General features: G+C 56.1%; 6 protein-coding genes across 7 annotated transcripts in view; 2 read left to right on the top strand and 4 right to left on the bottom strand.

The window, feature by feature from the left end:
* Window positions 1-2,049, bottom strand: part of VPS53 (VPS53 subunit of GARP complex) — a 60,719-nt gene extending 58,670 nt beyond the window's left edge. For both annotated transcript variants that reach the window (XM_051635710.1, XM_051635711.1), the window contains exon 1: window positions 1,959-2,049. In XM_051635710.1, the coding sequence (XP_051491670.1) occupies window positions 1,959-2,042 (84 nt within the window). In that variant the 5' untranslated portion in view covers window positions 2,043-2,049. The remainder of the gene's footprint in view (window positions 1-1,958) is intronic.
* Window positions 2,050-2,253: 204 nt separating this feature from the next.
* On the top strand, window positions 2,254-7,700 carry TLCD3A (TLC domain containing 3A). The gene is made up of 5 exons (XM_051635646.1): window positions 2,254-2,553; window positions 3,049-3,132; window positions 5,168-5,381; window positions 5,569-5,664; window positions 6,058-7,700. Exons 1-5 carry the CDS (start codon window positions 2,432-2,434, stop codon window positions 6,325-6,327), a joined length of 786 nt encoding a protein of 261 aa, XP_051491606.1. The 5' UTR covers window positions 2,254-2,431; the 3' UTR covers window positions 6,328-7,700.
* Window positions 7,701-8,096: 396 nt separating this feature from the next.
* Window positions 8,097-11,607, bottom strand: GEMIN4 (gem nuclear organelle associated protein 4). Its single transcript, XM_051635642.1, has 2 exons — window positions 11,486-11,607; window positions 8,097-11,399 (listed from the first exon to the last, which is right to left on the bottom strand). The coding sequence occupies exons 1-2, from the start codon at window positions 11,493-11,495 to the stop codon at window positions 8,200-8,202; spliced, it is 3,210 nt and encodes a 1,069-aa protein (XP_051491602.1). The 5' UTR covers window positions 11,496-11,607; the 3' UTR covers window positions 8,097-8,199.
* Window positions 11,608-11,694: 87 nt separating this feature from the next.
* Window positions 11,695-16,777, bottom strand: GLOD4 (glyoxalase domain containing 4). The gene is made up of 9 exons (XM_051635645.1): window positions 16,652-16,777; window positions 16,273-16,322; window positions 15,681-15,801; window positions 14,734-14,878; window positions 14,403-14,539; window positions 14,044-14,130; window positions 13,692-13,805; window positions 13,518-13,604; window positions 11,695-12,950 (listed from the first exon to the last, which is right to left on the bottom strand). The coding sequence occupies exons 1-9, from the start codon at window positions 16,739-16,741 to the stop codon at window positions 12,885-12,887; spliced, it is 897 nt and encodes a 298-aa protein (XP_051491605.1). The 5' UTR covers window positions 16,742-16,777; the 3' UTR covers window positions 11,695-12,884.
* Window positions 16,778-16,805: 28 nt separating this feature from the next.
* MRM3 (mitochondrial rRNA methyltransferase 3) lies at window positions 16,806-19,501 on the top strand. Its single transcript, XM_051635643.1, has 4 exons — window positions 16,806-17,107; window positions 17,856-18,100; window positions 18,494-18,661; window positions 18,860-19,501. Exons 1-4 carry the CDS (start codon window positions 16,845-16,847, stop codon window positions 19,420-19,422), a joined length of 1,239 nt encoding a protein of 412 aa, XP_051491603.1. The 5' UTR covers window positions 16,806-16,844; the 3' UTR covers window positions 19,423-19,501.
* A 605-nt stretch (window positions 19,502-20,106) lies between these two features.
* The window catches only part of NXN (nucleoredoxin), a 48,672-nt gene continuing 46,061 nt past the window's right edge, over window positions 20,107-22,717 (bottom strand). Inside the window, exon 8 of the mRNA XM_051635931.1 lies at window positions 20,107-21,272. Coding sequence (XP_051491891.1) covers window positions 21,090-21,272 — 183 coding nt within the window. The 3' untranslated portion in view covers window positions 20,107-21,089. The remainder of the gene's footprint in view (window positions 21,273-22,717) is intronic.

Here is a 22,717-nt window from a genome sequence, read left to right as displayed (position 1 = left end):
CCTGCCCACAGGAAAGGGAAGAGAGCAGCTGTGGTGCAAACAGATCTCATCTGTCCTCAGAAGCAGCTCAAAGGATGCAAACGCAGCTGCCGGGCTTTGCTTTCTGCCCCCAGACTGAAACAGTGCTCCCTCCTCTCATACCATATTCCTTCCAGATTTACACAGCCACCAGCCCTGCCCTCCAGTCAAAGCCCTGCCCAGCTCCCACCGCAGTGTCCCCTCTCTGTGTCACCCTGGTCACACGCAGCATTTAAATGATTTTACACATTTTGCAGCCTAAAAGCAGCTGTTTTGTGAGGCCGTTTCAATGGGAGCAACTTCTCCCTGAAGCTCCCAAAGCTGCTCCCGTGGCCAAGGAGAAGCAGGCAGCAGTTAAATATGCATGAGGTCATGCCTGAGTGAGAAGTTACTCTGACGTTATTAACCCATCATCAGAGCACAGTTGTGGCATCAGAACCAGCCTGTCCTGCTCTGGGCTCACAATTCCAGTTCAATTAAGCACTCATCTCCACATGAATTAAGAGCCCCTGAAGGAAGAGGTGGGACAGAAGATAAAGCAGATAGTCAGGAACTCCACTCTCAAACCACAGATAGGGATCGATGCTCCAGGCAGCTTTGCTGGCTAAAGCTGCTCCTCCCAGGTCCTGGCCACAGGCCATTAACCAGGAATGATCACCCCACCAGTCTGCAGGCAGGAGTCAGCTGAGCCAGTTCTGCTCATTTAACCAGAACCAGGCAGGTTTTGCCCAAAGATAAGCAAGGAATTCTCACAGGAACAAGATTATCAGGTTGAGAAGTAGCAGAAGGCAGTGTCACCCTCACCACCTCCCCTTGCTCAGGGTGTCACCTCCTGCCTACAACTTGTTAAAGTAATTACCTTTATTATCTGTCAGAAGAACTGAGCTAGGGATGTGGTGGGTTCTCCATTGCTCAAAACCTCAAGGCAAAGCTGTCTCTAAAAGGCACATTTTACCTCACAGAGACATTTTGTGCTTGATAAAAATGTCACTAGGTAACTTTCTTTGGCTGTACAATGGTAGGACTCACACCAGGCTGCTCTGGCTTTCAGACACGCAGGCTCCACAAAGTGCAAAGGATTCTTCTTCTGGATAAGTCCTTTAGAAGCTGGTATTTCATTTAGCAATTCCCAAGGTGTTAGTAAATATTACTGAGTGGTTTACTGCAGGTGTGCCAACCCCATGCAAAGACCCAAGTACATGGGGTCTCTCTCTTTGGAGCATTATCCCAAAGCTGGCACAGCACCCAGACAAACTGGGCTGCCCACCTCACCTTCTGGTGCTGGGCTCACCTGAAATGCTGCACCAGCTACCACGGGTCTCTACCCTAGTCCTCTGAGGAGAGACACAGAAACTGATCCACAAGCCTCAACACAGGAGAAAACTTGAGCAATACTTTCAGAGACAGCTCCTGTTGCTGTCAGGAGGTTTCCAGTACAAGAAAGAGCTCTTCAGACAGCAGGGCTGGCTGAAGTCAGTGCAAGCTCAGGCAGACTCCAGCAGAGCAGCTCCAGGTGCCACAAAGGGCTTCAGGAAACACTGGGGGCCTTGAGATGGAACATAATATTGATCACAAAAGTCAAGCCAAAACACTTAGACTACCCTGATCAAGCCAGAACTCCATTAAGCTGCTTTACGCATTGAAGAACGAGAAACAATCAGGAGCCGAAGCACAGGCCGCAGAGCAGGCGCTCCCCTCCGCCAGGCACCCGGCCCCAAGCACGGCCAGCCCAAGGCTTTGTGGGGCCCAGCACAGAAGCCCCGGAGCTCGCTGAGGGACGAGGCCGACCCCGCGCCCGGCAGTGCCCCCCGGGCCCTCACAGAGCGGGGACTGGGCCCTCACAGCGCGGGGGCCGGGCCGCGCCCACGCCCGGCCCCTCACCAGGCGGGCCCTGCCCCGCCGCCCCCCGCCCGGCCCCGCGGCAGCCCGCCCCGCCTCACCTGCTCGATGGCGGCCTGCACGGCGGGCGCCAGCTCCAGGGCCGCCTCCAGCCCGGCCTCCAGCTCCGGCTCGTCCTCCTCCATGGCCGGCCGCCGCTTCCGGGCCGCGGGGCACGCTGGGATGCGGGCGGACACAGGGGAGCCGCCGGGCGGTGGAGGGGGCGGGGCCGAACGGGGGGCGGGGCCTGGAGGGGGCGGGGCCTCTGGGGCGGGATTGGTGCGGGGGCGGGGCCTGGCGGGGGGCGGGGCCTGTCGGGGGCGGGGCCTGGCGCCCGGCGGAGCGGGGCGCGTCCCGGCGGCGGGAGCGGCGGGGCCGGAGCGAGCTGAGCCGAGCGGTGCCGAACCGAGCCGAGCGGTGCCGAGCCGAGCCGAGAGGTGCCGAGCCGGACGGGGTTCGGCCGGGCCGGGCCCTCCCGCCCCCGGCCCGCTGCTGACAGGCGGCGGCGGGAGGCAGCACGGCCCCGGCCGTCCCCATGTGGCGGACACTGGCCATCGCCTCCGCCTTCTTCCCGGGGCTCTTCGTCCTCTGCATCCGGTTGCTGCGCTGGGCCGCCCCGGGATGGAGCCTCAAGGATCGCATTCTCCTCAGCGGCAGGTACGGGCGGGACCGGCGGGAGGAGGGCCAGGACCGTAGGCGGGAGCGGGACCGGGAGCGATGGGAACGGGCTGAGAACACCGGGCAGCGGCATCCGGGGAGGTCCAGGGGCCGGACCCCCGGGGGACAGTCCCGAGCCCAGAGCCCACCGGGGGGGGGGCAGGGGCAGGCGCAGCCCCCCCGGCCGTACCCACCCCCCCCGGTATCGGGGATGCTCCGGTGCAGCTTCGCCCGGGGGGATGCGGGCACGGTTCCCGCCGATCCGGGGGATGGAAGGGACGAGACCTGGAAACACGCAGAACCGCAGCTCGGCGTCCCCGGGCGGCAGCGCCTGGCACGGCCCCCCCGGCCGCTGCCCACGCCGTGACACGGCTCTCGGGGTGTGCGCGGCGTGGGCGGCTCCTGCTAACAGCTCTTCTGCTGCAACCACCCCTGGTCCCCGGCCCTTCTGGGGTGACATTTTGGGGTGACCCATTTCCCCTCTCTCGGTTTCAGGTTGGTGTCCACGGTCCAAGCCACGATGGCCACGGTGTCGGGGCTCATGGTTGTCCTTAGCTGCAAGGACGTGGTGCACGACAGGTAACCCAGTCCCGGATCCCGGCTGTCCCGCCAGGAGCAGGCAGGGGCTGTGCCTGCCTGGCTGGCAGCACCGGGATTAGATGCCAAAGGCCTGCAAGTACAAAGGGGAGAGGAAAAGCAATTTCATGTTCATCTTTCCTCCAGTTCGGGTGGTGGGTTGGGCAACGTGCTGGCTGTACCCGCCCTCCACCCAAAAAAAAAAGGCTCTAGCTTGTCCAGTGCACTCAGCCCAGGGGCTGCTCTGCCAGCACTGAGGGTCTTCTCCTGAGGATGGGCTGTACAAGAGCAAAAAGTAGACATCACCACTTCTAAAGGGGGAGGGAGTCTCCTTTGCTGGAAGTCAAAACTAGTAACGGGTTGAGGAGACCTTGGGAGATGCCTTCCCTTCTCTGTGCCAGAGGCATTCCGAAGGAGCTCAGAAACAAGAAAATCAGTTCAGAGTTTGCTCTGAAGAGAAATCTCACTGCCTTGTCCTCAGTGCTCTGAGGTAAAACTGCCCCACGTGTGGCTCTCGGCAGGAGCGATAGCACAATCTGGGTCAGAAGGCTTGAAAACAGAGCTATTATCCAGAACAGCAGAGAGAATAATTGTAGGAGGGGAAAATATAATTACGCTGAGGTGGAATCTGACTGTTACACACCAGATTTTAGGGTGATTTTTCAGGAGGGCTGCCCTCTCAGCCAGTGCAGGCTTGCCTTTAGTATGCAGATGTCCTACCTTGCTCTAGACACCAAGATCTACCCAAATTGCTCAGTCCCTAATCTGGGCAGTCTAATGAGTTACCTTCTGACTCTAAATACCTGCTGTATAGACAGGGCAGATGATAAATCCCAGCCCTACACAGATGGGAGAGGTGCTCCTGTAGCCCTTCTTCCCAGAGCTGTTTGCTTGCCTGGCTGCTCTCAACATCAACAGCTCCTTGAAAACACTTTGAGGTCAGAGACCTAGATTTTCTTTGAATCTGGAGGAAATACAGCCCAGGACTCAGCAGGGAAGGCCTTGGAGAATGACAGCAAGAGAGAGAGCCAGGAAGCATCACAAAGGTTGCAGTAAAATTTGCCAATTTATTTACCCAGGCAGGCAATCATTACATTGCTGGCTCTATAATTGCCCCCCCAAAGCCCTGGGCAAGTTTTGCAAACACAATAGCTGGTCACTTCCCCTCCCTGCCCCACATCACTTACATTTTTCTATCTGAAATTGGAGCACACACAACAGATTTTTTCTTGAGATGGCAGGGGAGCAAAAGCAGATTTATTTGGGCCCTAAACTACATTTCTTTAAGTAGCAGTGTAGGGTTGTTTGTTTTTTTTTTTAATCAGTATGATTTCACTCAGGACTTTTTAAGGAGCTGGGTGTCCCTGCAGAGCAGGGCCTGCTGCTGCCTGGATTGTGCAACCAGGATTCCAACATGCTTTGGGAACAGGCAGCTGCCTGCAATTATTTCCCAACAGACAAACGTCTCACAGGGGTTTATTGCCTATATTAGATATTTTGCTCTTCACTCCACAAAGTCCAGGCCAGGCATCTCTGATTAACTCTGAGGTCTCCGGGTGCTTTCCAAGCCCTCCCTGGGTCAGGCAGCCAGCTGAAGTGGTGTGGCAGGCAGAAAGGACACAGATTTGGAGCTTTTCTCCTACCAAGCATCAAATCTGGGTGTTGCAGGGCTTAGGGTAGATGCCCTGATGCAGAGGTGTTGGATTACTGCTGGATCCCAAGCGGTGCTGTGCCCCCAGCCCACACAGCAAACATTGGCTGTCAGGCTAATCAAGATCCTCCTGTTAGTGCCATGTTTGTGCTTGGCCAGGCCAAGCTCGGTGCCTGGCACGGCCAAGGGGGAGGCAGGGGCAGTGCTGAGGAGGCCTCCTCCCCCTGTACCAGGTACCTTTTCTCTGCTGAGCCAAACCAAATTAAATTCTGACCCCTCTCAGATTACCATCAAAATCCGCTGCTTCCATTTCAGTCCTAGAGACTCTCTCCCACCCTTCGTAGCATCATGATGTGCTCAGAACTGAGTGTGCTGCTCCTCCCCTAGGCACTGGTTGGCTGTCGAGTACATCTGGGTCCTGGTTCCCTACATGACCTATGACATTTATGTCATGTACCTCTGCCACTGGCACAAGAGCTGGGACAAGGGGATCGTGGAGAAGAAGCACTCACTGGCCAGTGTGCGGAGCTTCCTCCTGCAGGAGCGGCTGATGGTGACCCACCACCTCTTCATCCTCATCGTGCTCACCCCCATCACCCAGGTAAGAGCTGGACCTGGCTCCTGTGAAACCCAGCCAGCAAGGAGGCCCAGGTGGCTGCAAGGGCTTGCACATCTGGCAAAGGATCTCTGCTGGCCAGGAGCCTGCGACCCCACTGGGAGATGCTGGGCGTCAGCTCCTGGCCCCCTCTCCAGGAGGGCCCCATGCTCACTGCTGGCTTTATTTGCAGCACTTCAGGGGAGAGCTGGGGGACTTCTTTGTGGGCTGCATCTTCATAGCAGAGCTGAGCACACCTTTTGTGTCACTGGGCAAAATACTCATGCAGGTGAGTGAAGGATGGGGCTCAGGTCTGGAAATCCCTCCAGCTCATACCCCTTCCCCACTCCAGGCTGCCCTTCTCTGTCAGGCCCTCTTCAGGCAGCAGCTGGGCTGGGGGTCTCGGAGCAGGGGCAGCCCTAAGCTCCCCCATGGTGCTGTCCTCCTGTCAGGTTCCCATCCCTTTCCCCAGTAAGCAGCATGCCCAGGGGCATCCCCAAACCGGGGACTGTGCTGTGTCCCGGTGCTGCCCCCTCCTGCCCCAACCCTCACTTCCCACACCTCCTTTTCCTCTTCCATCCCTTCCCACCCTGCCCTCCAGTTCCCTCCAAAAACGCTCCCTCTGTCACAGCCCAGGCCCTCAGGGGCTGCTCACCCCATCTTCACCTTCTTCCTCCCCCAGCTCAAAATGCAGGACACGCTCCTACACAAGGTAAACGGGATCGTCATCCTAGTGACCTTCTTCCTCTGCCGTATTCTCCTCTTCCCCTTCATGTACGTGGCCTATGCCAGGCAGGTGGGCATCCCCGCTTACCTGGTGCCTTTCCGCATCCCCCTGCACTGCAACATAGCCAACGCCTCCCTCATCGCCCCCCAGCTCTACTGGTTCAGGCTCATCTGCCGCAAGGCTGCCCGGCTCTACGGCGGCTCGCCGGCCGACAAGGGCAGATAACAGCCCAGAGTGGGGCTGGAGAAGGCTCAGCCCCACCCCTGGCTCTTCCACCTTCACCACCAGCGCTGAGGGGACCACGGCGGGAGCGGTGGAAGCAGCCATCCTGCTGGGCTGTGGGAGCTGGAAGCAGCCTGACTGCCTGTGCTGCTGTGCCAGCCTGGGCTAGGAGGGCTTTCTTCCCACGCTGCTCCAGTGCCTTGTGTCCTCCCACCCATGGAAGCTGAGGGCAGGAACCAGCCAGGAGGTCTGCCCATAAGCACGACATTCCCCCTGGGATTCAACGCTGCAGCACAGAAGTAACGGTTACACGAGAGGGGTTTGTTACAAATCCCCCCCCCGCTGGGCCTTTCAGGGCTGACACCAGACACCCATGCCCAGCACTGGAGCCTGGATCTGGGTGATGCTGGAGCACACCCAGCAGCAGCACTGAGCTCTGGAGGAGCCACATGCTGGACCTGCTGCAGCCCCAGCTCACTCCTCTGGCTCTGATTTGCAGCCTCCAGCTGAGAGCAGAGCCAGGCCTGGGCGCTACAGCACGGTTCTGCACAGCCTGTTCCTGCACAGCCCCTTCCTGACCTTCACTGACTTCATCCCTACACTACAGCCTCGATCAGCCTCTCACCTCCCTCAGCTGCAGGGCTCAAACTCACTGAAGACTCCACTTAACCCAAAGGTGCTTTTCACCACAACTGTCCTGACGTCTGTGGCTGAAGCTCCCAGGGTAGGAGGGCTCCAGTGTCCCCAGAAGCACTGGAGGGGAGAGAAACTCATGCCAGAATAGAGGAACAGTTCTGTTCTCTCAGAGCAAGGCCGGCAGGGCAGGATGGGGACAGGCTCACAGTGCACCGTGGGGTTCACCCACCTCCTCACAGGTTCGTGTAAGTCAGCAGCAGTTTGGTTCCCTCCCTGCAGCCTCCTCCTCCCTGTAGGTCCCCTGCTCCAGGGCAGGTACTGCACCAGCGTGGCCCCAGCAGCCCCCTGCATCTGGAAACCTGTGGCCACCATGTGCCTTTCACTCTCTGAAAAGAACAGCCAGAAGGGCTAAGGACCTAGTTCTTTCAGGTGTCAGATCTTATCCCAGCCAGGGCTGTATTCTGGAAGGAATAAAATAAAAGGGCTCTTCCTACACGCAGTCAGTTACTGCAGAAATACGACTGCTACACGAACCATGGAGACCAGCTGCTGTTCTAAACCACTTGCTACCTGTTACACGTGTTTGTATCTCGCTGTTTTCATTGCAAATCATGTGCCTTATGTAAGGGGGGGGAAAAAAAAGCAAAGCCAACAAGGCATCTCAGTTTGCACTAACACTGCCCTAGTTACTACTGCACATCTCAGGAGACCAATAAAGATTTCCTTTCTGAGTCACACCACAGGATCTCTCCCATGTGCCATTCATTCCTGGGTGGGGGCAGTTAATGCTGCTGCACCCCCATCTCGGGGCAGGAGCAGCACACACCTATTGCCAAAGGCACCTGCCTGTCCCAAGCTCACTTGACTCACTTTCACGTGGCAAAAGCAGTGATCCACCCAGGATTAGGAGAGGGCTGGCAGCAGGGAAGCCAGAGGGAAATGATTTCCCTGATGCCACCAGGTGCTCTGTAAATCCAGACTGCCAGCAGGCAAGGCTGGAGCCACGGAGCTGGCAGCTGGGCACAGGGACAGCTGTTGGTGCAGCTACTCCCAGAGTGGCTGTTCCTCCCCACTGTAACATGGCCCCGGCACGGCTGAGACAGGTTGGGAGAAAACACAGCAGGGGAGAAGTGAAGTTGAAAATAGAAAGACAGAGTTTATTGCAGATCTTACAGCTTTCCACGGACGGGGCTCCCTGCGGCAGGGTCTGTGCTTTCCTCTGGTGTGCTCCCCACCTCCTCAAGCTGGCTCCTCAGCCGAGCAGGCTCCCAGCTTGCCGAGCTTCTGCAGGAGGGTGCTGCGCAGCGCCTGGTCGCTGACATCCGTGACGGACTCCAGGAAGTGCCTCTCGTTGGCTCTCCTCAGCGTGGTGCTGGGGGACCTGTCAGCACTGCTGAACGCCTCGTACTGTGAGAGGATCTCCAAAGCCACCACCACCAGTGGCTCGCTGCACCCCTTCTCCGGCAGCATGGCAGCAACGTGCAGCAGGTGGCAGAACATCTGGATGCAGATGAAGGACACCTCCTGTGTGGAGGCCCCGTCCTCACCGGGGTGCGAGGGGGACCCTGCGACACTCTTGACTGAGCCCAGCAGGTCCGTCAGGCTGCTGCAGTACAGCTGGACCACGTGGAGCCAAGCCTCTGCTGGCAGCCAGGTGGAACAGCTGGAGCTGCAGAGGAGCTGGAAGCCCCTCAGGAAGAGCACAGAGAACTGGAGGTAGCAGGCAAAGGGCCGGAGGTTGAGAAGGGGCATGAACTGCACGTACTCCAGCGTGTAGGGCACGTGCAGGACTTCCCTCCGCAGCAGGTTTTCAACCACGTGCATGAGCCTCTTCCACTCACTGTGGCTGCACCAAGGGAGGACCTGAATGAGGGCCACCAGAAACCCTTTGCTGAAGAGATTCACTTCCTCAGGGTTGTCCACGTTGACCGTGAGGAGCACCAGCATGGTCTCCCTGAGAGCTGTGGACACACAGCAGCACTCCATCCATGCCAGGAGGCCACTGCCTGGTCCATAAGCTGGCAGAGGCTGGGACGTCCACTTGTCCTCAGGAAGCATGCAGATCTCAAACAGTGTTGCTGGGACCTCGTTCTTGAAGTGGTCTCCATAAAGCTTCTTCAGACGGAGACCAATGGTCCAATCCAGTGATGCCACCTTCCTGTGAAGCCAAGCCAGTGACTGGACCCACAGCTCAGGGGAGGGGGCAGTCTCTGGCCTCACCACCTCACAGAGCTGGCAGAGGATGTTCAGTATCAAGTCTTTGGTCTCCAGCGAAGGGAAGAACTGGTCCTTAGGCTGATGCCAGTACTTTGTGTAACCATCTAGAAGCTTGCAGAGGCTGAGGAGAAGTGGGAATGGGTGGCAGGACTTGATCCAGTGCTCTTCTGAACAGGACTGTACCCCTAAAACCTTACTGAGGATCTGCAAGCTCAGCTCAATCTGAGTAGAGTCTGACTTCAAATAGGGAAGGACAAAGGCTTTGGTCACCTCTGCAGGTGTCACAAGCGGGGCTGCAGAACTTGGCTGCAAGAGAAAGGCCAGGAACTCAAGGAACTGCTCCTCTTCCCTCACAGTGGACAGCCTCCCCCACACTGCCTCCTCTAGACACCTCACCACCAGGCTGCACGGCTTGCCTGGATCATCGTGGGTCTCCAAGAAGTTCAGTGCTGGGAAGGAGCAGAGGATTTGTGCGAGGAAGTGGTGTGCTCCTAGGTTGATGACAGCAAGATTACAAATGTGCTTCACTGTGGCCTCGGGGTACAGCAGCATGAGCCTGGCCACGGAAGCCACAGCCCTGGTCAGGCCTTCATCAGACACACTCTTTGTGATCTGGTTAAAAGTCACATTCAGATCCTCCTGGAACTCCTCCATGACAATCTGCAACTTCAGGAACAGACCTGGTCCACCCCAGGATGCCAGAACACCTGAGATGACTTTGTTTTTATCAGCTAATGGAAGTTCAGTGTAACACTCCACAACAGCTTTGGTCACTTGCACCTGCAGCTCTTGGGCCTCCTTGTCTTGGCAGGACATGGCAAAGTTCACCAGCGTCTCCAGCAATTTCAAAACTAGCTCTGGCTTCTGGAAGAGAGCTTTGTTTTTCACAAGGCAGTCAACCCAGTCCTTTGAGAAGACCCAGGTCTTTTCAGAAGCAAAAATGGAGCACATCTCCATGTGCCGGTCCAGCTGCTGCTCAATGATTGTCATGGCAACTGAAGACACAAGGCTGGTGCCCAAATCCTTGCTCTTCAGGCTGGCACTGTTCTCCTTGAGAAGATCCTTAGTGAGCTGTGTCAGCTCTAACATTACATGTGTCTCATTCTCACCCAGGTCTCTAGTCTCTGAGAAGCAAACCAGGTTCTTCCCAAGAGTGGTAAGTGTGTCCAGGAGCCGGTAGCTCTCGTAGCAGAGCCCCTCAGAGCTGTTCAGGGTGTCCTGCAGCTCTTCTCCCCAGGCATGCAACAAGCTGCAGAGAAAGGCCAAGCCAACAAAGAGCTCCTCACAAGAGAGCTTGGCCATGGACAAGAGGCTCATGCTTCTCTCTGCTTCCTTCACTTTCTCATCCAGCCCGCTGTGGTGGAACTGGCTTTCAGTGTCACTGTTCCAGAGGCTGACCACAAAGCTGACCTTGTACAGGTACTCTGCAACAGGGAGGGGGCTGCTCTCTGGCTCCAGCTCGGTGAACACAGACAGCAGCTCCACCAGGTTAGCCAAGGCATAGCACCTCATTCGGGGCTGGGTGATGCTCCTGTAGGTCTGTTTTAACCCCTCTACCAAGACCATGAGCAGGCTGGTGGCAGCAGGAGGGTCATTCAGAGAGCCAGGGTCACCCTTGAACCTCTTTGGGGGCTGGAGACCATCATCCAGAGAGGACTCGCACCCATGCTGATGTATGAGAGTGCTGAATGCAGAGATTGTTTTGTCTTCTTGTTCCTCCTTGTGTTTCATCACCTCCCACCACACGTCCAAGAAGAACCTGGTGTCTGATGGGGACGTCTCACTGGCAATGTACTCCACCAGGTGCTCCAGCTCGCTCCGGCCCACGTCCTGGGGCAGCACCAGCAGCAGCTGCACAAAGAGCCGGGGCTCACCGAGGGCCTTGACCAGCTCGAAGAGGACGGTGTGGTTCACCTCGGGGATCATCCTGCCCACGGAGAAGAAGTCATCCTCCTCCCAGCCCTGGTCCAGCGAGGCAGTCGGCGGCTCGGGCAGCAGGACTTTAGCCCAGACGATGGCCACAGCTTCTCTCTTCCAGCGGCTGTGCTGCAGCGGCGAGGGGCAGCGGGCCCCGATCTCCTGCAGGGCGTCGGTGACGGGGGGTCCCACGCGTGCCCACTCGGCTTTGCGCAGCTCCCGCAGCGGCCGCGGCTGCGCCAGGCGGGCGGCCAGCAGGAACCCGCCCTGCAGCACGGCCGTCTGCTCGCCCACACCCCACAGCCCTGCGGGAAGACACGGTTACCGCGGCCCGTTCCCCCTCCCCGCCGCCCCGCGCCCCGGCCCCGCTCCCCCCCCGGCCCGCACGCACCGGGATCCATGGCGGCCGCGTGCCCGTGGCGCGCTCTGACGTCAGGCGGGAAGCCCCGCGCCCCTCCCCGCAGCGCCCCCTGGCGGCCCGGCGGTGGCGCCGCTCCCCGGCATTCCCGGGATTCCCGGACAGCGGGAACCTCAGAGCCCCGGGAACAGGGGGCGAAAGGTCGGTGCCGCGGCACGGCGGGAAGGAAGGGACCCAAACCCTCCTCCCCAGGCGTTTTTATTCGCTCAAGGGCAGCGGCAGCAAAGGGCAGCGCCGGCTGCAGGGTGCGATGTACACGTGGCAGGACTTCCAGCTCGAGTCACAGATCGCTGGGGAACTCGAATCAAAAGCTCAAGCAACAAAAATCACAGTAAATAATCTTCCCCCTTGGAACACAGAACATTCACAACTGCTGCCAATGTGCCCTGGCAGCGGTTATTGCTGCTGGTTTTGCCGGCTTTTCTCTGCAAAAATTATTCAAGGTGTTACTCAAGGATTACAAACCAGGCAGCGTGGCTGACACGGGCAGTGCTGGTAGTTAATCCCTGTATTCCCAACCCTTAGTCCAGCAGCAAAAGCAGCATGACTTCATTCCAACGGAATCAACCCTGAACTGTTAATTTTCAAAGGCAATTTCTCATCAAAAGCTAATTGTAAAAGCATGACACACTTGCCTCCCAGCCCCTCAGCAGACAGCAGAGAGCTGCTACACATCCCAAAGCATGGCCCAAGCTCCCACCTGGAATGTGGAAGGCTCTGTGTGCTGCCATAAGGAGGTGGGGATGCAGGAGCTTGGTATGAGATGGAAACCAACACATCAATGAAGTGACCCTGGTGAGAAACACACCACAGGCTTCCCAAGTGAACATTTCACCTTGAAAGCTAGGGAATTGTCTTGGAATGCAAATAGGGTTTGTTCCAGACCAGAGCATTCAACGTGCTTCAGGCAAGATCATTTCTCTGTTTCCAGGCACGTGCTGCAAGAGCTGAACTGCTGGAGGTCTCCCTGCACAGCCCAGCACTTTGCCACAAAGTGAGGTGCCTGCAAGGAATCTTATCTAAGCTGCAGATCCAGGGCAGCTAAAGCCAATTAGTTAGAGAATTGGATGTTGGAATTAATCTAGCAACTTCTTTGTTAAGTATAATAACTGAGAAATGTGTTTCTGCTCCTAACTGATGGCCCCTGCTTTTAAAGACACGTGCCCATCCCAGCTCCTCACTGCACACCCTTATTTTTTTCTGAAGGAGAACATGGTTATTGCCAGAAAGGTGAGAGACACAAGCTTCAATCAAACAAACCAACCAGCATGGCACCCTCTTGCTGGAAGGGGTAATGCAACACATGACACATGATTGGCATCCTGCTCCTGAAAACCAAGGCAGGAGGGAGCAGTGCAGTCCTCTCCTCCAGCTAGGCAGCAGCTTTCTTCTTCTTGTGAGCAGCAAACCACTTGTCACTGCTGTCTGCTGCCATGGCCTGTGCAGGAAACACCAACCTGGTCACAACAGCCTGTGCTTTGAACAGTCACCAGCCTGTCCCACAGACCCCATCCATCACAGGGATACTTGCTCATTTGCAAGGAAAACTATCCTGATGGGTACATTGTATTTTAAGTGCTAGTAAGGAAAAGAGACAATGAAAACAAATATTCTCTGCTGCAGCAAATAAATAGATGGTTTGGTAATAAAGGAGCAAGCCAGGGTGGTTTAAACACAGCCCTCCCACACTCCACACCAGAGCCCCTCGGCCTCCTGCTGCACTGACCTTACTCAGCTCACAAATCCTGTTCTGCAGCAACTTACACTGAAGTGCTCTTGATGTGTCCAGCAAGACACAACACCACCCAGCTACCCTGAGAGAGAGGCTGGAAAACTCAACCCAAGACACTAAGGGAACTTTAAAAAACTGATTTGTTTTCCTTTGCAAGAAAGCTTAGCAAGACCTAACAGACTGTAGGACTTGCTCCTCCATGTCAAATGAAAATGAGATTCTCCAGCTTTCTCTAATCAGGAAGGATATGAAGGTGCAGGCAGTATTACTTACATCATCTAACAATTTGTCACCATTGGGGTCCACCTTGGACAGATCTCGGAATGCTTCATCTCCCACAAAGCAGATTTCATGGCCATCCTAAATACAATGTAAGAGCAGGTGAGTTAGATACCTGGGAGACAGACACTTACATTGAATTTAATCACTATGTCCAATATTACTCACAGGATCAGCCAAAATAATCACTTGCACTGTGGCCTTGCCAGGTGTGTCCAAGCTAACCAGAGGTGTTAAAATTTTCTGATTCTCCTTTTTCATCAGTTTTTCAATGTTTGGCAACTAAAAGAGAAAATAAAGAACAACAACAACAAATCAACCCTAGTTAGATGGAGATCAGATGCCTGCCAGGTTGTTCTCATTTACCCCCATTACCCACAACTCCACTGCATTCCCACTGGGAGGAATATAATCAAAGTATCTGTTCAGTATTAATTTCTTCACGTTGGAGAGATGTTGCTAGTAGTACAAAGTAAGTCTCCTACTGGACATCTCTGGGTAGTGGAAGAGTGATCATCACCTCATCCTTGGCGCAGGAGAAGGCAATCCGCCCGAACGCCGTCCCGTGATCCACTGCTCCTCCAACAGCCTTCAACTCCAGCTTGCACTGCAGGAGGGAAAAAGAGGACACTCTCTTCAGTGCTACAGCTGCTCCTGATGGTTTCAAAGTCACCCACCCATTTTCCAACAAGCCAGAATTACCCGAGCAAACCACAGCTTTTCAAAAAACAACGATGCAGTTAGGCGTGTACAAGCTTTGCAGGAAGTGCACAGCTGCTGTCATTAAGAGGGGGTTTTTTTCCCTTTAAGATTTTGTTCTCACAAAATGAGAGATTTCTGTAATGAGACACAGGACTGGGAAGGTTTTTAAGGACTAACCTGGTTATCTGCATAGCCCAGCAAAGCCCTTTGTTTCTCCTCATCCTTCTCATAGATTTTCATCCCAAGCAAATCAGACCAGTAGTTAACAGACTTCTGCAGATTGGAGACACCCAAGGTTACCTTCAGCACAGGATCTACAAAATGGCAGTAATTTGAAATTAGTTACAACTGGGTTGCAGTTTTAAAGGCACAGTTACAGTCTTGAGAAGTAACAAAGAATCAGCAAAAACACTCTTTTTCACAAAATGCCAGAGAGGAACATGCAGCCCATTCCAATATCCCAGGTGTAAACCTCCCTTGACCAGCAGTAACAGTGTGTGTGTTTCACCTTGCTTGAGCTGCTCCTTGTCTTCCAAGTAGAACTTGTATCCCCCAGGGGCTTCAGCTTCAAAAATACCAGCTGTGACTTCTTTGAGGGGCCACCCCATCTTCTTAGCATTGCTCACAGCCTGGCTGGACACGAGTGTGATGCCCTAGTGAGAACAGAACACACACAAAGTTCACAGGGTGGATGGGGCCCAAGTCCTGCCTTTCAATACTCTGCCTCTACAAATGACTACAGAAAAAATGGGATTCCTTTTTATGACACATGTATCATTTGATCTCCTGAGAACCAGGAATCTTGCTCCTATAAACTAAGCTTAGTCTTCCTGTGCACCCCCCCTATATTTGGCATGCATGAATCTACCCTTTTTTCACACCAAAGGGAAATGAAAAGCAAAAGGAAAATAAAGCTCCAATTCAACGTTTTTGTAGAGAAGCAGAAAATTGTGTTCCCAGCTGTTCTACCAGGTTAGGTTGGCACCTGTGGCTCCAAGTGCCTGTTCCCCAACTCTGCACAAACTGGGGAAGAACATCAGATCAGAGGAAGCCACGAGAAAATAGCTACATGTACTCCTAGATGAAACATGAGATCTTTGTTGGCTGCCACCTAGTAAATAACACAGAAAGAATAATAAATAAAAGAGCATTTTCTGACAGCAAGGTCATCTTAGCAAACCCTTCCACATTGGATCTGCCAGCAAATACCAGCTGTCCTACACACAGAGCAGCTAAGAGCTGGAATCTGCCCAAGGAAGTGTTTCCTGGATTCAAAGTGAGAATAAAGCTGCTCTAATTTCTACTCCTCCAACACAGAGACAACGACAAAAGGAAGAATAAGAAGTCTTAAGGGACTAACCAGCACAAAAAAGCAACTGTTACAACTCTATGCTGAGCATAAGAATAAAAAAACATCTTATGAAGAAAGATTTTGCTGCAACGTGTGGTACCTACCAGAAAGTCATTGCCCAGGCAATACTCTCCAATACCATAATTGTAAGTCAATTCAGCAACAAAGTGATTGTCTTCTGGCCCGTACCCCACCATAGTTTTGCTCCATCTTCCATCATAAGGGCTGGAACATACGTATTTAATTGCCATGAGGAACAGAAATAAACACCAAGATCTACACGTGTTAGTATTTCAAGGAAGAATGGCATTTCTGGAGTTAACAACTGGTGCAGGTCATGTCCCACCAGAAGGAGCTGATCCCTGCAGCTCAGCACACAGCCCAGAGACCCCCTGGTCAGCAGTGTTGCCTTCAGGCTGTCACCCTTTTCCACGAAAGGGAGAACAACCCTACCTCCTTCTTCACAGCTCACTCTTGAAGAGCATCATCTGCTCACTGGCTGGAATTACACAAGCACTTCCTGACTGGGAGGCAGGAAAAGCAGGCAGGGAGACACCAGCCTGGGGGGATTTCTTTCATTCGCAGAGAAAGACAAAATCCTTTGGGGCTCCCGGGAGGGATTTTGAACTCAAGACGGCAACAATGTGCGTGCCTCGACTGGCAGGGATCTCCTGAGAAGCCGCGGGCGCGACTCACCCGTTGCAGCTGGCCTTGCAGCCCTCCTCGAACTCCTCGTGCCTCAGCACCTGGAGAAACCGGGGGGGGAAAGAGGCCGGTCAGGGCGGGGGGAACCGCGGCCACCCCCGCCAGGAGCCCCGCGCCCCCGCGGCTGCCGGGACCGCGCCCGTCGGGCGGGGGGAGCGGCGCGGGGGAGCCCCCGGGAGGGACCGGGCCGGGGGATCGCGGGGCCGCGGAGGCGGGGGACACCCGCCACACCCCCCGCCCCGCGCTGTCCCGCATCCCCAGCCGCTCGCGGAAGAAGCGCGCGCCCGCCCGCGCTGTCCCGCACACGCACCCCCCGCATCCCCAGCCGCTCGCGGGAGAAGCGCGCGCCCGCGCTGTCCCGCACACGCACCCGCATCCCCAGCAGCTCGCGGAAGAAGCGCGCGCTCCGCCCGCGGTCGCCCACTTTGAAGACGAAGTGCAGCGCGCGCCGGGACGCCATGGCCGGGCGGTCACGTGAGGCGGGTGCGGGAGGCGGGTGCGGGAGGCGGGGCCGTGACGCGGGGGGCCGCGCGCCCGGCGGCGCGGCGCGTGACGCCGCCACGATGGCGGCGCTGGGCAGGCTGGGGCGCGCGCTGCTGCGGGCCGGGCGGGCGGCCCCGGCGGGAGGCGGCGGGAGGCGCGGGGTGCGGGCGCTGCGGAGGAGCCCGGTGCGGGTCCTGCCGCCGCAGAAGGAGCGCGGTGCGGCGGCCGAGGCGCAGCGCAGCCCCCGGGAGCCGCCCCCGCCGCCGCCGCCCGCGGTGGAGCGAAGCTCGGCCGGAGCGGGGCTGTGGTACGAGAAGGCGGAGCCCGGGGACAGGAGGCTGGGGTGAGAATTTGGGGCCAGGTCTGGCAGGAAGGCAGTCGCGTCCCGGGCTGCGTCCAGAGCGCAACCAGCGGGTCAAGGGAGGGGAGTCCCCGCTCAGCCCCCCCAGCGGGGCTGGGTCCCCCCCGACACGGGAGGGACACGGGGCTCTCGGAGCGGGTCCACAGGAGGCCACGGAGATGATCCCAGGGCTGGAGCAGCTCTGCTCCGGAGACAGGCTGAGGGCGGGGGTTGTGCAGCCTGGAGAAGAGGAGGCTCCGGGGGGACCTTCCAGTGCCTGAAGGGGCTCCAGGAAAGCTGGGGAGAGACCTTGGGTAAGGGTGGGGAGTGAGAGGATGAGGTGGGATGGCTTTAAGCTGAAGGAGGGGAGATTTAGATGAGACATCAGGAAGAAATTCTTCCCTGTGAGGGTGGTGAGAGCCTGGCCCAGGTTGCCCAGGGAAGCTGTGGCTGCCCCATCCCTGGCAGTGTTGAAGGGCAGGTTGGATGGGGCTTGGAGCAACCTGGGCTGGTGGGAGGTGTCCCTGCCCATGGCAGAGGGGGTTAACTAGGTGATATTTAAGGTCCCTTCCAAACCAGTCCTGGATTCTAAGATTCAGGGGTTCTGGGAAGAGTCTAACATTGCAATGTCAGTTACATCCAGTCTTAGAGAAACCCAGGGGCTCCTGAGTAAAGTTGTCTGTAGCTGCAGATGTGAAGCTGAAAGCTCTATTAGCATCACAGCCATTTTCCCTGATTAACTTCTCCACAGAAAAGTGGTCACTATTGCCAAATCAAAGAAGTTTCGGGATCATCACGGGAAGGTTCTGCTGGAGGGTCACAGGCTGATCAAGGATGCCCTGGAGGCAGGAGCTGTGCTGCAGACTCTCTTCTTCAGCACCGTGGGGCACCTGAAGGAGCTGCCTGAGGCAGGGCTGAAAGGAGCCAACTTAGTGAAGGTGAAATTTGAAGACATTAAGACCTGGTCTGACCTCGTAACTCCTCAGGGGCTGATAGGTGAGTTGCCTTAGAAACAGTCACCACACTGCTCGAAGGGAAACTTATTCCATACTTAATCAGTGGATAATGACTCTCCCTTTGTAACCTTGCTCTAGGCAGTGTGTCCAGAGTGGCACAAGTTGAGAGAATTCCCTTTTCTTTGCCCCATGTACCTGTGGAAGTGGCTCCTAGAGGGCACTGAAGGTGCCAGTGCTTATTTTTAACCCCACGTTCCTCCTGCTCTGCTGGGAAGGAGTTCTTTTAAAGAGACAAACTCTTCTTAAACTTCTCTGTGCTTTTCCTCCTGCTTTCTCCTGCACATCTTCAGTGACATTTGGGGCGAATAAATGAGACACAGCCCTCTCCTGTGGGTCTGTTAGTCAGAAGCCCATGGGCACTTTGTCTCCTCAGGGATCTTTTCCAAGCCCAGCCATGCCAAGATGTCTTACCCTGCTGCTCAGCTAACCAGCTCCTTGCCCCTGCTCCTCATCTGTGACAATATCCGAGATCCAGGAAATCTGGGGACTATTCTGAGAGCTGCAGCAGGAGCAGGCTGTGAGAAAGTGCTGCTCACCAAAGGTAAGAGCATTTCCCTGGGTGGGGGGGAAGCTTGGTTTGAGGGTAAGGCAGGGAAAAAGAGGTGCTTGAAGATGTTGTTCCCAAGGGTCTGTAAACAGAGCCTGGCCCAGACATGATTTGCTGCGGGAAGCAGTGGCTGCTGGATCCATCCTTGCAGAAGTGACTGCAGTGTTGCCGTTTTCCTCCCTTCCCTCTCAGGCTGTGTGGATCCATGGGAACCAAAGGTGCTCCGTGCAGGCATGGGGGCTCACTTCCGTCTGCCCGTCATCACCAACCTGGACTGGGAATCCCTTCCCAAAAACCTCCCTGCTGGCATCCAGGTCTGCGTGGCTGACAACAAAGACCCCGGCGCTCGGGCGGAGAGCATGTCCGAGGGGAGCAGAGCTGGTGGGGCTGGTTCTACTCCTGGCAACCTGAGGCCTCCTGTGAAATCCCAACCCAAGGCTGCTCCTGAGCGTGAGGATGAGGAGGGAGAGGCAAGTGCCTGCATCCCAGAGCTGGCCACGCAGTACTACTACCAGGACTGGCCACGGCCACCAGTGGCCCTGGTGATCGGCGGGGAGACCCACGGGCTCAGTCCGGAGGCACTTCAGCTGGCGGCCAGCACCGGGGGGAAGAGACTGGTCATTCCCGTGGTGCCAGGAGTGGACAGCTTGAACTCTGCTATGGCTGCTGGCATCGTGCTCTTTGAGGGGAAGAGGCAGCTGCTGCAGAGGCACAAGCAGGAAGATGAAAGGCAGAAGTTCCCTGTGGTTGGTTGAACTGCTGAGGTTCGGGTGCTGAAGCAGCATGTCTTCCCTTCAGTGCTCTGTGGAGTTAATAAAAGAGCAGCTCGGGCTGGTTGCTGTGCAGTAAATGAGTATTAAACAGCTCTGGCCATGTTGGAGCTGTGCCTGGATGAGGGTGTGACTCCCTGGTGCTCTGGCCACATGGTACTGCTCCTGGGAAGAGGAAGGCTGGTGGGGGGAGTCCTGGCTGCTTCCCACAGCCAGGCTGTTCCCGGGTCTGGGGAGGTCTCAGCTCCCTCACCGCAGGGTCAGGGCACAGCTGCTGACACATTGTTTGTGCCAGCCCAGCCAGGATGCTGCTGATGGTGTGTGTCCTTCCTGTCACAGCCCTGGGCTGTGTGTCCTGGCTGCTGCTAGTGGTTTTGGGGTCAGAAAGACCAGATGAGGGCCACTTGAATGGATGTGCCTGTGCTTACCCAAACCCCGTGCTCTAACACGTGATGAGAGCAGCACCAACCCTGCCTGGGTCCCTGCCACAGGCCAGGCTGGTCCAGGGACTGGCTGCAGTGACCAAGCTGCTGCCAGGAGGTGGAGGACAACTCTCTGAAAAGAGTATTTCCTCAAAACAAAGCAGGGATCTGGCTTGGGGCTCTGCTTCCCACAAGGCTTCCTCTCCTGGATGGCGGGATATGTCAGTCAGCATCTCCGGGGACCAGATTATTATAACAGTTTTATTACAAAGTTCCAATCACCATGTACAGTTTTTACAATGTCACTTTTTGGGGGCTCGGCTGTGCTGCTTGGGTTAGGGAGGGATTTTATTTTATTTTTTTTATATTTTTGTTTGTGGGGTTTTTTTGGTTATTTTTTAAAGAACAGCACCATTAACATTGGGTTTGGGACACACCTACAAAAAACAGCTCAATCAACTAACATAGGGGGGACAAGACAATTCATACCAGAGAAGAGAGGGAACAGGGAGAGTACAAGGGAGAGACAGAGAGGGGAGGGCAGCAAGTCCTCCTGGCTCAGAAGGGGAGCGTGGGAATATCTGCCAGTGGCAGGTGCGTGAGCCCAGGACACAAACAGCCAGCACTATCAGTGCCTGGGATGGGAGGTGGGAAACCCACCTGGAAAAGTCTCACACCCCCAGGAGGAAGAGCTGGGCTGTCCCGTGGGCTTTCAGAGGTTGTCAGCAGTTAAGACTTTGTCTTGGCCTTGTCAGAGCACTGGTACTCAGGAAAGAAGGATGGGTCAGGGGCAGAGGGAACAGTTTCCTTATTGCTTCCTTAAAGTCATTTAGTCAGCAGGGGTGGCAGGAAAGGAAAGAAGGGGGAGAAGGAGAGAAAAAAAAAAAAAAGCCCCAAGAGCCCCATCCACTGCCTGATGCAGAACGTTGGGAAGAACACCATGCAAAAAGATTTGCCTGCTAGCTAGTGTCATGTATAAAATAACGATACAGTAACAGTTCTGGCCGGAGTATTAGAGAATATATCACCATGAAGCACAAGCGCAGTCTCCAAACGCCAACGACTCCCTGCTGAAAGTGCATCTCAAGGAGTTTGCTTAGGAGAAGGATTCACTGCGTAAAACAAGGCACCACAAGAAGGTTGGATACTGGGTTGGGCGTGAGGACACGCTGGAGAATCCACGGAAGAGAGATCTATTTTTAAATAACGTCTGTTGGTGCAGAAGCCCCCTTAGATGGGCTCGGGTTTTAGCTTGTCTGCTAGAAAGTCGCTGACAAAAGCTTCCACGATCTCGGGCGTGATCTCCTCCACATCCATCACGTACTTGGCCCGGGCTGACATGTCCAGGATGGTGAGCAGGGGCGCAGCCTCGGGCAGGTTGGTGTAATCCCGCAGAGAGTCAGTCATGTCATCCTGGAGGTCAAAAGAGAGGGAGAGAGGAGCCATCAGCCGAGCCAGGAAAACCAGGAGCTGTTTGCTGCTCCCACACCTTGGTCCATCCCAGAAATAGCTCCTGAGCACTCAGGCCTTGCACCAACATTGCAGGACCAGGAGCGCAGCAAGCAGCACCCGCGTCGCTGCCTGTGCTTTGTGTCAAAGCCAAACTGGGCTGATTTATCCTGATTTATCTCAGGTTGGGATAAACCAGGCATTCCTCCTCCCACCCTTTCTGCACAGGACACCACTTCCAGCACCCCCAGACTGACCCGCTGGCCCAGGCCACCCTGGAGCCTCTGGGGCAGGAGTATGTTTTGTCTTCCACAGCTCAGGGGGCTGGGGACAAGTGCTGAACGTGGGGTCTTGCCAGCCCTGTGCCAGCACAGCTGCTCACTGGGTCACCGAAGGGACCTGGAGCAAACCAGAAAATGGGACTGGGATGAAGCCCCACTGGCAGATCCTAGTGTGAAATCCATGGGGAGTGGGCTGCCCTCCCCTTGTCCAGGCACAGCATAGCCCCAGGCCAACGGGAAAAACTGACCTGCCTCTGCCATCCAACAAAGCCAGTGCCGGACAGCTCATCTCCTGCTCTGGCCAAGCCCACAACCTGCAGCATCTGAAATCAATCCCCTTTTCTGTGGGCAGCAACTGGAATCAATCAGCCTGGTTTGCAGCTGGTGGCTCTGCAGTGGTGGCAGCTGCACAGGAACTGCTGTCGCGCCTCCCCTTCCACTGCAGCAGTTTCTGGCGCAGCTGGACCACATGGCAGGGAAGGGCGAGCAGGGCTGGGGGGCTCAGCCACCTCCACCCCCCAAGCCCAGGAGCTGGGATACCTCATCTTTTATCCCATCACCACAAACGGATGGAAAACCCTTTTTAATCAATGCCAAACCAGCCTGAAACAAGCACGGCCAGAGCAGGCACGTCCCATTCCTCTCCCGGCGCTGAATGGGATGGGATGGATGGAATGGGATGCGCCCGCTCTGGCTGTGGCTGAGCTGCTTTGTCCATGGGGGCCAGAGGAGACCCGGGGCCAATGCTCCCAGCTATTGAGGTGAGGGATGAATGGGAAGTGCTGGACACTCCCCATTCTTCAGCCTGGCGGCTGCAGGGATGTCAGGAGCCGGATGAATAGTGTCAATGTTCAGGGAGGAAAATGCTCTGCAAGCTCTGGGGGAGGGGGGCATGTCCTGGACCCTCCCAAACCAGCCTTTTCAACAAGAGGCTTATTCAGGGGCGTGGAGCTGAGCTGGGATGCTTGGAGATCTGTAAGAGTGGTGGGAGCGGGAATGCCTGCCCGGAGGGGGCCAATGGGGACGGGGGATGCAGAGGGCCCCGCTGGCATCACACTGCGGCTGTGACATGAGCATGGAGTGACAGAGCAGGCGCAGGGACATGCAGCAACTGCTGCCTGCCCAGGC

The sequence above is a fragment of the Apus apus genome, chromosome 18 (assembly GCF_020740795.1).
Source record: "Apus apus isolate bApuApu2 chromosome 18, bApuApu2.pri.cur, whole genome shotgun sequence".
NCBI classification, from domain to species: Eukaryota; Metazoa; Chordata; class Aves; order Apodiformes; family Apodidae; genus Apus; species Apus apus.
The sequence above is the reverse complement of the archived record's forward strand: the minus strand, read 5'-3'. Positions and strand labels throughout refer to the sequence as shown.

What these genes read in the sequence shown, in the direction of transcription:
- GLOD4 (XM_051635645.1), bottom strand. Translation starts at nt 16,741, where the DNA reads ATGGCGTCCCGGCGCGCGCTGCACTTCGTCTTCAAAGTGGGCGACCGC. An exon ending in GCGAGCTGCTGGGGATGCGG is followed by an intron (nt 16,323 to 16,651) that starts GTGCGTGTGCGG and finishes CGGTTTCTCCAG; the next exon opens with GTGCTGAGGCACGAGGAGTT. An exon ending in GCCTGGGCAATGACTTTCTG is followed by an intron (nt 14,879 to 15,680) that starts GTAGGTACCACA and finishes TGTTCTCACTAG; the next exon opens with GGCATCACACTCGTGTCCAG.
- TLCD3A (XM_051635646.1), top strand. Translation starts at nt 2,432, where the DNA reads ATGTGGCGGACACTGGCCATCGCCTCCGCCTTCTTCCCGGGGCTCTTC. An exon ending in CGCATTCTCCTCAGCGGCAG is followed by an intron (nt 2,554 to 3,048) that starts GTACGGGCGGGA and finishes TCTCGGTTTCAG; the next exon opens with GTTGGTGTCCACGGTCCAAG. An exon ending in TGCTCACCCCCATCACCCAG is followed by an intron (nt 5,382 to 5,568) that starts GTAAGAGCTGGA and finishes CTTTATTTGCAG; the next exon opens with CACTTCAGGGGAGAGCTGGG.
- MRM3 (XM_051635643.1), top strand. Translation starts at nt 16,845, where the DNA reads ATGGCGGCGCTGGGCAGGCTGGGGCGCGCGCTGCTGCGGGCCGGGCGG. An exon ending in CCCGGGGACAGGAGGCTGGG is followed by an intron (nt 17,108 to 17,855) that starts GTGAGAATTTGG and finishes ACTTCTCCACAG; the next exon opens with AAAAGTGGTCACTATTGCCA. An exon ending in GAAAGTGCTGCTCACCAAAG is followed by an intron (nt 18,662 to 18,859) that starts GTAAGAGCATTT and finishes CTTCCCTCTCAG; the next exon opens with GCTGTGTGGATCCATGGGAA.